Below are 15,348 nucleotides of genomic sequence, written 5' to 3' on the forward strand. Positions count from 1 at the left end.
GCCCGAACTGAACATGCTAAAATGCTATAAGTACAGAAAAGCTTCTTTAAAAAATAAAACATCCTTAGCATGTTTGATGGCTGATGATTTTCAAACTTTTATTATCAAGAATCGTTTTGCAGTTCGGCAGAACACAAAGTGGCAAAGCAAAGACAACAAAAGTGAAATACACACTGCTCAGAAACAACAGCTCAAAAGGTCTAAAAGACATGTAATATACAAATATTTACAAAACTGCTCTGCAGTTTGTGCCTTTGTTAAAAAACATGATAATTAAATGTTCAAACCCTGATGTATGTTTGATTAACACAGCACCTTTGTTGTTCATATTCACTCGAATGCTTAAAAATGGACAATTCACCAAAATTACACACAAATAAAACACTCAGTTTGAAAATAAAATGCTTTACCTCATTTTGTGGGGTTTTTTTTGGATTAGGAAATTCATTTTTTTTAATTCTTTGTACTTTCCCAAAATAAAAAAGAAAGCTTTCATGTTGTATATTTCATTAGACACGTTCACATAGTAAATCAGTAAACTGAATTGCTTTGAGGATTGTTTATTGAAATAGCCTTCATGAATTTATCAAAATAATATTTATTGTTTATTATATTGTGTACATGCAAACCCTGCATATGCACTTTTGAAATGTATTTTTCTTGGCTTCCTAATTTATTCATTCATTTTAAATAACGGAAAGGTCAAGCTAAATATACGTCACACATGTTTGGAATTTATAGTTTTTATAATATTGGAATACTAAAAATATTTCCTTGAGGTCAGACTAACTATAAGACTTACTTTGACATATTATTCTGAATAGGGGATATTTAGATGCAATCTAAATATTTTAAATGACTTGTGTCTGGATAATTTTCCACCAGACAGACGAATCCATATTTCCTGTTCCATGGATCCATAAAGTTGCTGATTCTTCCTGTGGCTCCAAGGTCGTTGTGACAGCAGATGCAATTTTCCCACAGTAATATGATGTGCCACAGGGAAACTTTGCCTTTTGAAGCACTGAGCCTAACAAATGAGATCTATTAGTATGAGCAATGCAGAGCAAGGACAAACTAGTATATTTTGACTGTAATTTGGATGAACTGACCTTTTTAAGAATTCTGTGACAAAGCACCAGAGAAACATTTATTTAAGAAGCGAACACTGATTTTAGCCTCACAGCTACTTTGCAACCTCTTCAGTCTGATTGCACAAATTTGATTCCATATGAGTGATGCAACCTATGGTTTTCCTCACAGGAATGACAGAATAAAGACACAATGAAAGGAGAAATTATTTTTAGGAATATAATTTTAGTGCAAAGAAAGCATTAAATTGTTTTTTTTTTCCTGTTTTTTACCTTTATTTCTAAAGGTTCCTCTCATTTTCTGTGGCATTTTTAAATGAAAAACAAAGCACCTCTCTTGAAAAAGTGGCAATTTCCTCACTTTTGATTGTGGTTCTTTACAGAGCTGTGTGCGTGGAGACAAAAAGGTATAAAGAAATAAAGACAGATGGAATCGAGGTTTCTCCTCTCTTTCACTGGATGCTAGGGGCCACCAGGTATCCGTTGAAAGTGATGTAAACATCCACGTCATCACTGTAAATGGCGTTTTCCCTCTCTCGTTTGTAAAGCCGAACCCAGACCTCATCGTTCAGAGCCAGATTGAGCATGACGCTCTGACTCTGCATGATGGACCTCTCGCTGGGCTGAGCGTAGAGGATCACCTGCTCCTTGTCGTTGTGCATCAAGTGGAGGTACGTCTCCTTAAAGTTCCAGGTGTGAATGTTGACGTTGAAGAAGTAGATCCCAGGCACGTAGCAGTAGAACTTGCCTTTGAACATGTTGAAGTGCTCGTGGAGGTTGACAAAAACCGTGTCGAACACCAAGGCCTGGTAGTAATCCACGCTGTGCAGGGCCTTGCGCCGGCCGACTGAGAACGAGGATTGGGGGATCTTGCAGGCGTCCCCGGGGGCTCCCGCCTGACCTTTGCTGCCCTTAAGGCCGATAGGTCCTCGCTGGCCAGGAGGGCCCTCTGAACCTGGCTTTCCAGGAGTGCCTTTGTCCCCTTTGTCACCTTTATCCCCTGAAGAGACACGGAAAACAAGTTGAGCCAAAACAACAGGTGCATAAAAGAATGATAACAATACATTTGTAAAAGTTGAACTAAACTTTTCCCATTATATTATTTAAAATTTACAAAAAATTAGAGGTGTAGGGGCAAATCAATTTGGCGATATATATCGAGATATTTTGCTTGGCGAAACTTGTATCGATTAAAAATGCTGACAAGACGATATTTGATTAAATTATTTATAAGCTATTATTATTTGTAAGCTGACTTTTAATTTAGTCTGTCATTTTAAATTCTATCCCTTAAAATGTGCCTGCTACAGTCTACTACCCTCTACGGGCCTTTACAATCCAAAAACCTGCAGCACCCGTACAGGTCGCCCCTCTGTACGAGTGAATATGACAGAGGCTTAAGTAAAGTTCTGTCCTCTCCTGTTCTTTTTCTTCTTAAAACAAACTTAGCACTAGTGGTCCTCTTTTGGCTTGAATCCATACAGATTTATCACTTAGATTAATGTTCCATGTGGCTCCTGTAGCTCTGCGGATCATCCTGTTCTAAAAGATTCAGACTAACAAACCATTTTTTAAACCATTCCTTTACTCTCTAAAATATAAACAATCTACAAACTTGTGACAATCCTTGATTTTAGAGTTCCACTTTCACTTTTCAGCATCTTTAATACTAGAAATCTTTATTTTATCGTCCAAACTGAATAATATGTCTTAGTAAAGCAGGTGTGTCCAAAGCCTGGCCATTGGGCCAATAAACTGCCGACTCCTGTCATAAAACCAATAATAAGAGCCCCCCATAAATTTCTAAGAACTCCATGTACGATTTCTTAATTGTATTTGACCAAATTGTGTTATAAGCTGTTGTGGAAACAACCTGTTATTACTTAACTTTTAGAGCCTTGAGGACCAAACATGAGGAACAGATTTAATAGTTTCTGTGATTAAAATGACAGTGATTTGCAGTACTGAATAAAATGTGTTATTTTCCAGTTCACATTTTTAAATTTACAGAAATTATTTGTGAATAATAACATTTATATGCACCCAAGTTTAATGTTGACAGACTTTTCTTCTTATTTCTGGTTTTTATATATGAAATTGACAGTAATTTTGGAAGATTTCAGTGGAGTCTGGTTGGATGGTTCAAATCCCAGAATTGAAAGGGATTTTGTTTCTGAGTAAGACACTTAACCCCACTTTTCAAACAGTTTTAAGAAACTAAAAAGATGTTTAGAACAAAACCAACTGATAAAAATCCCCCTTTTACCTTCTAACTCATTAGTCAAACTTCAAATACTACGTCAATGAAGGTTCTCATTTATCCAGGTGATGTGTCATGGAAACTGGACTTCAACTCTTTCTATTTAAATGTTTCCCTCCTCATCAGTCAGACTGATGAAGCCACTTGGATCTTAAGAAAAAAGGTCTTAAAAAGGTATTTTTCCCAATATTTTACTTTTGACATGCTCAAAAAAATCTAGCAAAGTCATGTAAATACCTGACAATATAGTGCTCAGGTAGAAGTGCTGAAACACACGCGTCACATTTCCAAACACAGCTCATCCCACCTGCTGCTCAGTCACATTTTATCTTCACTTAAGGTATTTAAGCGAAAGCAGGGCACCACAGTCAAACGTGTCGAGACATGACAGGAAAACATAAAAAAAGTCAAGAATTTTTTTAGACTGCATGGAGGCAAAGAGATTATAACACTAAGGCTAATATTGTAGAAACATTTATTATCAAGCAAGGAGGAAGCCTCAAAATGCTAAATGTTCCGCTTTGAGATAAAATTTTTCAAAAAACATATTCTTTGCTTTTACTAGATAGCACAAGGTTTGTTCTTAGGATTTTCAATGACTTTTGTAGGCTTTTCTCTGCATACTTTGGTGCACATGCATGTTTCTCCAGGCCTTCTTTTGCCACATAGAAAGTCTGCATTGTGAAGTGAAATAAATTATCTGCATTTCTCAAAGTCCAGACTTCATTTAACCTTCTAACACTACTAAGTTGCTGCATTTCCATTGACCATGAAATTGAGCAAATTGGAATTTTTGACAATAAATTTGTCCGATGGAAACACATCTAATTATTTAAAAAAAATAATTTTAACAAAAAAAGTTTCTGTGCGTTGAGTAGGTGGTTTTTCAGGTGTATTAAATATTACCTTTGATAGATGATGATGAGAGTTAGTGCTGTGGCAGAAACGTGAATGAACCAATGAATGGTTTATATTTACACTTATACCAAATATAAATCTCACTGAACTACCAGGCACATTAAGTGAGACAAAAAAAAGAGATACATCTGTCATATTTCATTAACTGTGTTCACAGTAATTCAAATGTTTTGTTTGTGACATGCTACACATTAGCCACGTTAGCGTATACACCTGTAACTTCCAACTTTGTTAGAATTAATCTATATTTAAGGCACTTTGGATATTAAGGTGCACTGTTGTTATTTTTTTATTATTATTTTTTTAATGAAGGCTTTTTGCCTTACAGTGCTGAAAATATGTTAGCCTATGTAGGCTAGGCAAGCCTACATATTTATTATTTTTTATGGAAGGGCATAAAGATAAAGATAAAGAAAAAAAACATCTGGATTACATAAATCAATTGAGTAAATGTTAGTCATTTACAATACAATTAAAGATGTATGTTTACAAATTCCATTCAAACCAAGCTTTGTCTGAGCTTTCATGTTTCCATGGTGGCGAGTGAAGCTGTGGACTTTTTGAAGTGAACCAAATAAATTTCTGCTGTGACACAAACACAGAACACTTCAACCATGTGTGTGCAGCCATGCGTTCATGCATGAAACACAAGTAAGGCCTGGATTCCTCCATCTTGGACTGGTTTGAGGGTTAAATGAGGGTTGTAGCAGACTTGGCATCAAAGGACTCAAATATGAAGCCACAGAGTTCTGACATGAGGATACAGCTGCTCTGGCTGACTTGGCAGCCAAGAAAGTAATATTAGATCCACATGTTCACACAAATCGTATTGCAAACTATAATATTCTGACATGACAAAATTCTTGTTTTTTTCTTAATCTCTTTCATCTCTTTATTCTCGATTCATTCATGTGTCTACTTGATGATCAATATAATGGGAAACCTCACAGTTACATAAACAGGTATCGTCTCTGTTTGTGTCCCACATTGTCTAATCAGGGTCAATGCCTGCAAAAACCTGTTCCAGATTTAGCTCGACAGGCTTCACTGAGAGCATATGAAGCTGATTCAGCTCAATGGATTAAGAGTTTCTATTAAATAATTAATGAAAGAAAAAAACTCTACTTCATTGTTATTATTGTTTTCTAGATGTGATTAATTGTAGGCTATTACATCAGACCTTAAACTGCACAATTAACTTGAAATACTTTTAAATTCTAGCATTAATCAATCTGTTCAACTTTAAGGTTGGCAAAAACCAATTTTACAGTTCCTCTTTGATTATATTGTGATCTATTATAAAAGTGTTCCCAGTGCTCTTTTAATAATGATTATGTTGTTTTCTAGCCAAAATAAAAAAAAAAAATTGGTGTTTTCTAGGATGAAAAACACCAAAAACAAAATTTTCATGGTCATACAAGCCAATTTGTTTTTGTTCAAAAAGTAGCTATCCTCATGCAAAAGCTCTCCATTTTGTTAAATAGTTCTGTCATAACTCTGCAACATTAAGGGCAATTCAGAATTTATTACAGCATCATAAAGAAGTCATGCTTCTTCGTTCCCAGTTGTCTTTTTCATGTGAGTACTAAAAAATAAAGCCAAAAAAAAGATAAAAACAGACAAATGTTCCTAAAAAACTGAAACCCAACAATAAATTTCAGTGTCAAATGTTTGACTTTAAGTCATCCACTTTATTGAAATGTTTAGCTTGTATTTTACAAGTGTTTGTATGCAGACTTTTCCACAAAGAATAGTTCTTTTGAAATAATTCCCGACACTTCCCCATCCAAATGATGTGATGAAAAGAGGCTGTTTTTAAGGATTATTTTACTTTCTTTTTTTTTTGCTGTCTTTAAAAAAAATAGCATTCAAATATGTATTTAGCTGCATTGTTGCAACATGACTGCACTTCTGATTGAGGAGGCCTGCGTCTTCTGCAGATACACAGATCCCTGGAAAGGAAGTGATTAAAGAAATGTAGATCAAATCATGGAAATAGGCTCAAATATTCATGCATGAAATCCAAATGTCATGTGTACAAGGAGATTTATCCCTGTGTTTATTTCTTTAAAACACAGAAGCAGAACTGAAAATAGAGGAGTTAGCATACAACTAAATAAATAGGCAGTTCTTGAACAAATACGCCTGTGCTGTGGTACCTTTAAGGATGGTCATGTTGATGACAGTTTTAACTTCAGGTATTTGATAATTCGCTGTGGCCGAAGGCTCCATGTTGTCACAGCACCGCCTGCACATTCTGGTGGGGGGTCTGGAGAGGGAGGGGATGCTGCAAGCCAGGGGGAGGAGTAGCAGCAGACGAAAACATGCCGCCGACATGGCTGTCACAACCTAAAACAAACAAAATGTTTTTTTTTAATTGTCAACATGTTAATGAAGAAAATGTTGAGAAGAAAATATGTTTTAGAAAAAGACAGTTGGTTTCTTCAGCTTCTAGCAGGAGAGTAAGCCAAAACCTCCAAACCAACATTTTTGGTAATTATTGTCTTCTAGTACATACTGCAACTTTCAACATTCCTGTGGAACACTGGTTAGATTCAGAATATTCCATCCAGGCAAAAAAGAAATTGTGCAATTTTTATACCTTCCAAATTTCAAATGAAAAAAGGCCACAAACAGAAAGACAGTTTCAACTAAACACGAAAAACCTTCCAAATACATCAGAACTGATTGAAACATGGCACAAGTGAAGCTTAATGTTCTGTAAAAGTAGTCATTCAAAAAAAAGTACAGAAATGTCACAAAATATTTCAAATGGTAAATGGAAAAGTGCTTTTCTACATTCTTAAAAATCCAAAATGATTAACAATCCAGTTCATTTGATCAAAAAAAATGATCCAAATTTACACAGGCGCCAATCTGTAACCACCAGGAGCAATGTGAGGTTCTGTGTCTTGCCCAAGGACACTTTGTCACATGGGCTGGTAAGGAGGGAACTGAACCCTCAGTCTTCTGATCAGAGGTTGACCACTCTAGCTCTGCACCATAGCTGCCCATCAAAATAATTATGTTGTGTCGTGTCAAACATAAATGATAAGATGAAGTTTATGTGGACGTGTTTCGACTGTCAGTATATATCAGCTGTTTATTTAGATGAACAGCATCTTTATGCTTACATTTGTCTGACAAACAAAGGCCTAAACATGAATATATAAGCCAAAACTTGACCTCATTTTTACAATTACTTTGGGGTTTTTTTTGACAAATATTGTTTGCAAAAAATCCTCAGTCGGAAAATTGTCCGGAAAACATATAAAATATGGTTATGAGTCTGCTCAAACTCAGTTTGACTCCTGGAAAAACGTCACTTCAAAGATGACATTTTAAAAGCGGAAGTGCATTCATGAGGGTAAACATGCAGGCCCTAACATTAAAGCTTTAGATTAAATCTCATAAATGTGGACTTTTCAGCCCAATCTTCTTTCAAGATAAGATAACAGTTGTTTGTCTACACACACAAGCTGTTTCACCGTAAATGCCAAAGCCAAATAACACGTTTTTTCATTCACTGACACACTTTTAAGATAACAATCATTTACTAAACTAAACTCAGCAGAGATACTTTTGTTTTATTTAAAATAAGCTTAGAAAATAAGTGTTTTCTACATTTATACTACATAAAATGTTTGTAGGAAGAAAGAAATGGACACACAAGAACACATTAAGGGTTTTTTAACCAATATAAAGAGGTAAGAAACAAACTGGACAACAATTTCTTTATGTATTTTTCAACATTTGAAAGTTTAAGTCCTATCGGCCAAACAAGACCCTTCTGGATGGATGTAGCCCTTTAGGTCCATGAGGTCATGAGGTCATTCTCCCCTCAGGTAAGTTCCCAGAGCTGTTACTTATGTGATTGCTTTGTTCTGAGCTCACTCAGGTGTAGATCAGCGTGCTGTAAGAGAGGGCCCACCGCACAGTTCACAGTTCTCTGACATGATACAGATCTGTCGTGGTTCCTGATCTGTCTAAAGCCGTGACAGTAAATTAGTGACATCCCCAGTGACTTTACAAGCTAGTTTTAACTTTAACACACTATTAACTCTGGCAAACAAGACTATAAATAACCATGTCTTCTTTTTTTTTGTTTCACATTTCCTAACATGGGGATAATTTCAGAATACATTATTAATATTTTTCCACACTATAAGGTACACTACACAAAGGCACACTTAAAAGCCTTATAGGTATTTTTTTTTCTTCAAAAAAGCACCTTTATGGAATAATTCTGGTGGTGCTGTTGCTAACAGGGTTGGGTATTGTGAGTATTGTGAATACCCAACCCTAACATATAGTAGTTTCAGACTGTGTTTTTCTTTTTTACCTGTTACTAACAAGGATGGTAGTTAGCGTGGTCATGGTGACATTTGTGTTAGCAGTATCAGTCTTGCTTTTTACGTATTGTAAGCAAGGTTGAGTTTGTGTGTACGATAACGTAGCTAATGTCTCCAAAGCGACTAACGTGTGACAATATTGAACTGTGTTTTTTTATGTGTTACTAGCAAGGATATTTTTGACAAAGTAATATTTGTTTTATCAGCATCAGTCTGTTTTTTTTACGTATTGGAAAAAATAGGTGACCTAGGCAGCCGCCTAGGGCACCATCTGCTGGAGGGGACAAAATATTTCAATGATGTTTATTTGTTTATTTGTTTTTTATTGTTTGACATTTTGTGCAAAATTTAAAATGAAAGAGTAATGATTAGAAATGTAAATAAAATAACTTAAAAGTTTGACATAATCAGTAATTTTTCCCAGGGCCGCGTCCCTCCCTGCCTGACACAGCTGCTGTCTAAGCCACATCAGTGTTGCTGCTTCATTAAAACTTTGAGGATGAAAACGCAGCTAAACAAGCCGTCAGGGACAGATCTCAGGTGAAAAAAGGAAGGAAGAGGAAAAAGCGGACTCAAAGCAGAGGTTTGTCTGTTTTATTTATATTCATTTGATTTGAAAGTCATCCCCCTCCCTCCCATTTCGGTCAAAAAATACTCTTGTTTTTGGCCAGTCAAGAAAAAAATTAACTGGAAATCATTTTTTTTTTTCCTCTTTTACAATGGAAATCTTTAAACCTTTAACAAATCTTTAACACTGGAGATGACTGTCAAAAGATCTACCATAATGTATATATCACATGTTAGTGCAGTGGTTAGTGCAGCTGCCTAGTATTGCAAAGCTCAGAGGATTGCATCCCAGCGACAGAGAAAATTCATAAATGGTTATTATTTAATTTTTGTGAATTAAAATAAATAAATATTTATGTCAAGATATTACAGGCATTTCTTTTGTGTTTGTTTTCTTCAGCTTCAGCTCTGTTATTGTGGTATAATCTATGTAAAAGTGACTAAAATAAGATGTATTCAAATCTCTTCTTCTAAGTGAAGCTTTTGTGCTAGCTCAGCTTTACTTGTTTAAAAACAAACCAGATGTTGAATTTTATGATTTTTTTAATAGATACTCTGGATGTTCCATCTGAAGCATTATTGAGTTGTTTAGAGGAAAACATTTTAAACACATTTTTCTAGAAACAGAGCCAATGTTCAAATGTGTATTGTGTGTTTTTTATTTGTTCTTCTGATGAACAAACCTCCATTTCTTAAGTCCACAATGAACTCTATGACCCGTCAAACTGCAGTAAGTGCTTGTCTCCTCACAAAGCCCTGAGTGACCTTCACAGCTGCTCTCCTGAAGCGGTTTCCTTCAGGGGGTTTGTCTTTGCGTGGCTGGAAAGGCTTGTATGTACAGAGAGACGACAGGAGCTCTTACTTTAGACAGTCATGCTGAAAGATTCGATCATTTTAGGGTTTTATAGAAACCCATAACCATAAGACCTCAGATGTGTTTGCAGTTTTATTGACTGTAAATTCAGAGGAGACACCGTTTCCCTTCAGTTTTTCCACTTTTTTGTAAAAAAAAAAATGTTCAAGGTTATTTTAGGTTCAGTGTTATGGAGTCAAATCAGGATCAATTTAAAGTGAATGAAAACCAGATTTGAAAAAAAAAATAAATAAAGAGTTTTAAACTCAAAAGTACACTATGTTAACTTGAACCTTTTTTTAAACCTTTCATGAGACTCTGCTCTGTTTTTTATTGCTTTGATGCCTACTTTTAGTTATTCCTTTTATTTTATTGTTTTGCTTGTTTTTATGTTTTTTTTTTACATCTATTAGTGTTCTCGGTGTTTCATTGTACACCACCTTGTAGCAGTTTTGGGTGTGTTAAAGTGCTTTATAGATAAAGTTTGATTTGATTTATTTAAATTAAATAAAATAAATTAAATTTAATTTAATTTAACGAATGAAATATTGAAAATTGGTAATTTGTAATCAATAAATTGTAATTTTGAAAACAAAATCTAAAACTTTAAATATAATGGAAAAACAGTGGAAAAAAAGACATTTTAAACTTGCATAAATCTATGAACCTAAAACTGTAACCAAATGAAAAATAGTGTTTATGTAACAGCTGCTGAGCCACTTTTCTCCTTCAGAATCTACTGGAATTACATTGATCGTCCTGACAATTGAAAAGTTACAGTATGTTAAAGATTTTGTGCTTAAGCATCACTGACGACTCCTCAGGTATTAAAGGGTTAAATTGATTTCCAGCTGCCACTTCTACTTATAACAGAATCGAAAAAAAGGTTACAAGGATTTTTCACTGTAAAGCAGTTTACTCAGTTGTATTTTTCTGTTTACAATATAGTTTATTTGTATTTTCAGTGTAACAGAAACATTCAAAAACCCATTAAATGCAAGGCTGAAGTCGGTCAGTACAATGAACAGAGATGAGACTTGTAGGAGAAGCCAAATAGATTCTATTTTTTTCAGTGAATGATGGATGTTTACAGGATGTGAGATAATAGAAGCACGGATGTGAGAAAACAAATGGCTGGAGCTCTGCCTCAACATTTTTATCTGACTACTGCTGTAAAATATGACTGCTCCAGTTATAATCTGGATTTGTCTCACTTATAGTCGGCCAGATGTCAGGGGACACGCTTGTGCTCAGTGAATGTTTGGAAAAGGAATTCAGATTTATCAGATTCCTTTATTCCCACACTGAAAACCTCACAAAAGGAGGGAAGGACGAAGGTGCAGCCCAAACTTATGTAAAAGACTGCTAGAATTTTTTGTTTTTTTTTGGTGGAAACATTCTCTGACACTGAGAGATTTACATTTTAGAGTCTTCAAGGAGTCTCACGAGGCTCCTGTCTGTTTACACTGCGGTTACAACCGTTTTCCACAGTAGAATAGTTTACATAATCAGCAATCTAAACGTCACAAAAATCCAACATTAAAGGATTCAGAGTAGGTCTTCTAAACTCCTCTCTCTCTATAAAAAAGCAAATAAAAAGGAAAAAAAGTCCATCTTTTTAGAGGGATTTCAGTCCAGTACAGTAAATCTGCTGAGGGTACAGATGGTTTGACACGCCTGCTTTTACTGGTCTTTTTACAGTAATGAGTCGTAATTTACTTAAGCAGTTGAGAAAAAAAATACTCATTAAACCAGTTGTACTTTTCACTCCACCTGACGCCGGGTTCACCCCGGCGAAGCATAGTGTGCGCGGTGTCGGCTTCACCTCCAGTTCACACCAGACACGTATTTTTTCGTGACGATCAACAGGTGCTTCTGGTCAGCTGAAGTTAATTAGAGCTCCTACAATTAATTTGACATCGTCCATCTTTACTTGTCGCCAAGTGCTCTCTGCCTCTCTCTTGTTAATTGTGTTTTTAGACACCCAAAACCACCCCCCAATATGTAGTCAGCCTACTACATGAATCTATATGTGTGTGTCTCAGTGTCTGTGTGTGTCTGTTTGTTATTTGTGTGTCGTATCTGTGTATTTATTTTCATCTTTACAGTCGTCTTAGACAGAAAAACATGATCGCATTTATCAATTGCAGTATTTGTTCATTCATTCATTTTCTTCTTGGCCGCTTTTTCCCTTCGGCCCTCGGAAGCGGGCTGAAGCCTGACATGGAATTTGAAGTGCCATGACAGTTTTATGTATGTACATATTTATACTACTTTTAAGTTGTATTTATTTTGCATTTATCATTGTCTTTTATTCTTATGATTCTTAGATAACATGATGGCAACCTTTAAGTTATTTGTGCTCCTTGTATGATGACAATGAAGCATTCTATTCTATTCTATTCTATTCTATTTATCTCTGATATAGGCCTTCATTCCTTCACTAACAGACTCTCATAGGCATTGTGAAGGTATTCCCTAAACTATGACACAATGGGGATTCCTGCGGTTTTTTGTAATACACTTATGGATTGGTTGACAGAATATTTTTTTTAATATAAACTGCCTCATTAATTTAAAAATAAGGTCAAATAGGCATTATGAAAAAGTATAAATATCAGTTGAAAGTGTCAGCTAAAGTCTGTTTGAAAAGTATCAGCATATCAGTATTAATTGGCAAAACACAAACATCCATCCATCCATCCATCCATCCATCCATCCATCCATCCATCCATGCATTCATCCATCCATCCTCTAAATCTGCCAAATCCCTTTTTGGGTCACATGGTTACTGGACCCTTTCCCAGCCACTGTTGGGTTAAGGTGGGATCATCCTGGATGAGTTTCAGGGTTCTCTAATTGATGACAAACTAAAGGTGACTTGAAGAACTCCATCCTTTCAAATGGGTGCCTGAGCCACACCCGGCCACAAACACAACATCATAAATCCCTATTTTGTTTCAAACTTCAGTGAAAGCTTTGATGTTTTCAAAAAGTCTATGATTAATATCTAGAAATATCTGAATCTTCAGATTCTTCACCTTTTTCCTGTAATTTCATTCATTTGAGACCATAAATAAAACATTCAAGCTGGTATGGAGTCAGTAGGAAGTAATCTTTCTACAGTTACTTTTTACAAGGAATGCAATAACAAACTCTCTTCATTGGCTCTTGGGTTTGATTTGCATATTACAAACAGCAAAAAAAAAAAAAAAAAAATCTGAAAAAATATATATATTTTTAATTTGCGAAAGATTTTTTTTTAAACATATATTATTTTGAAGTAACACTATTTTTCATTTGATGTCAGTTCTCTACTTGTCTCTGTATTGTAGTTTTCATTCTGAAATGTATTAGTGCAAATGTCACATTTGGTAGGAATAAATGTATTTGTGTGTATTCATACCGGAAGTATATGTGGTTGTTTTGCACAGAAAAGAAGCTATCATTTGTGTTTGTGATGGCATGGCGAAAAAAAAAAAAAAAAAACTTTCTCAGCTAATGACAAAGAAAAAAGTTTCCTAAACTGAGAGCAACAGAAAACAGAAATCTTGACAAGTGATTCTGATACTTCTTTCCTGCATTTTTAAGACTGTTTCCTCATCATCATATTGTTGCTTTTTGTTAGAAATATCCCACAAGATGTGGAACATTCACCAAAAGCTGTGACAGTGTGTACCCTCCACGCGTGCGCGCGCAAACACGCACGCACATCCAAGACGGAGTCATCCTGGATCCAGTTTAGGAGCCACGTCTACAGCTGAGCTTTCATTTGGCACGCACATGCGCTCCGGGTAAAGGCGCACTCTAAACCCCAAATGCGTAAGAGCGCGCGCGGCCACGTTACTGGCAACTTAATAAAAAGGAAAAAAAATCTGCTGAGTTGGCAGATCCTGTACAAATCTAATCCTGCACGCCCCTGCAGGATCTCTCACGCGCCGCCGGCTGTTCCTTTAACTCATTTTTTACGCATTTTTCCATTTGGAGGAAAGTTGCGCTTGTTTGTATTTGATCCAAAAGTCGCGTCACGTGACTGTGCGGGGTCGCTTCTTACCTGGCGGCTTCTCACTGCGGTTCTGGAGTAAGGAGTGGAGACCTCTGCTGCTGCTGCTGTCAGGCCGAGAGCTGGATCCACACAGGAGGAGGAAACTCTCCCCCTCACTCTGCCCCCCGTCTATAAGGACGCACATATGTACACGCCTTTGTTCTCTTCTTCTTCATCATCATGGAACCACATCACAAGCTTTCTCTCTGTGATCACCTCCAAACCTTTCCCACACTCCTCCCTCTCACAGAAGCAAATCTTATGTAAGAGTCACAAGAGTTGACTGGAACTTCCCAAAAATATAGGTCACTCCTCCCTGTTTCCTTTTCTGGACACTCCAAACGATTCCCTGCTTAGTGACTTGATTCCTTGACTTTCTTTGCTCCCATGTTCTTAAAGGTTAGTTTATACAGTTTTTATATAAGTTTTAAACTGACATGATATGGATTGTTCTCCCAAGAAAAAAACATAGTTTTCTTCACTTTGTGTAACTTATATAATTTTATTCATCCTCTTCATGCACTTGGAACTTTATCAGAAAAATGCACACCAGAACTGGTTCACCGACATTTGGTGCTATTTGGAAAGTGTATAACCCTCATGTTGTGTATAAATGTGGCTGTTCTTTCAAATATTTATAACACTATAAAATAAAGGGATACAAATGTTTCAGAAATGCACACTCTGAAGTGTTCCCAGCTGGTCTTTCAATTACAAATTTTAGTCATAGTCATTGAATATAGTTTCTAAAGTGGCATGAGTTCATCAGAGATTTGCCTCTGAGTTGTGGGCAGGACTGATGGCACAGAGCAAGTCTGCCACCACTTCCTGTCATCCTTTTGTTTACACTCTCTCCCACTAGCTTACAGCCCCTCACACCCCCAATCTATCAGGTTGCAGCAAAAATGGCGAGCAATATTGGAGCTTTACAGTTTTGAGCCAGACGTCAGCTCAGACGAGGAAAACAAAGACGTACATGGATCTATTTTTCTGCCCATGGATCAAAAGTGCAGTGGAGCAGCAAGCTTGTGACTTACAGTTCTATTTTCTACAAGCTTTTTCAAACTGTCTTTTTTTGCTCCTGATTCACAGCAATAAATAACTTCAAGTTAAATTTTAAGCTTAATTTTCTTCCTTCATCCTGAGAAAAATACATTAAGAACATGTTATAAGCACAATCTTTATTGGAGTGGGTCTAAGTAAATGCACTGAATAAGTTCAAATACTTACACTATAACAAAAAATAAATAAAGCAAATATTT

At 36.0% G+C, this 15,348-nt stretch overlaps 1 protein-coding gene across 1 annotated transcript; it reads right to left on the reverse strand.

Moving 5' to 3' along the window:
• Nucleotides 1-72: 72 nt before the first annotated feature.
• On the reverse strand, nucleotides 73-14,302 carry c1qtnf6b (C1q and TNF related 6b). Its single transcript, XM_024259291.2, has 3 exons — nucleotides 14,096-14,302; nucleotides 6,429-6,618; nucleotides 73-2,091 (listed from the first exon to the last, which is right to left on the reverse strand). Exons 2-3 carry the CDS (start codon nucleotides 6,604-6,606, stop codon nucleotides 1,544-1,546), a joined length of 726 nt encoding a protein of 241 aa, XP_024115059.1. The 5' UTR covers nucleotides 6,607-6,618; nucleotides 14,096-14,302; the 3' UTR covers nucleotides 73-1,543.
• Nucleotides 14,303-15,348: the final 1,046 nt, after the last annotated feature.

This window comes from Oryzias melastigma, linkage group LG1 (assembly GCF_002922805.2).
Source record: "Oryzias melastigma strain HK-1 linkage group LG1, ASM292280v2, whole genome shotgun sequence".
In the NCBI taxonomy this organism is placed as follows: Eukaryota; Metazoa; Chordata; class Actinopteri; order Beloniformes; family Adrianichthyidae; genus Oryzias; species Oryzias melastigma.

Coding starts and splice junctions, on each gene's coding strand:
- c1qtnf6b (XM_024259291.2), bottom strand. CDS start 6,606: ATGTCGGCGGCATGTTTTCGTCTGCTGCTACTCCTCCCCCTGGCTTGC. Junction 2,092..6,428: donor CAACATGACCATCCTTAAAG/GTACCACAGCAC, acceptor GTGTCTCTTCAG/GGGATAAAGGTGACAAAGGG.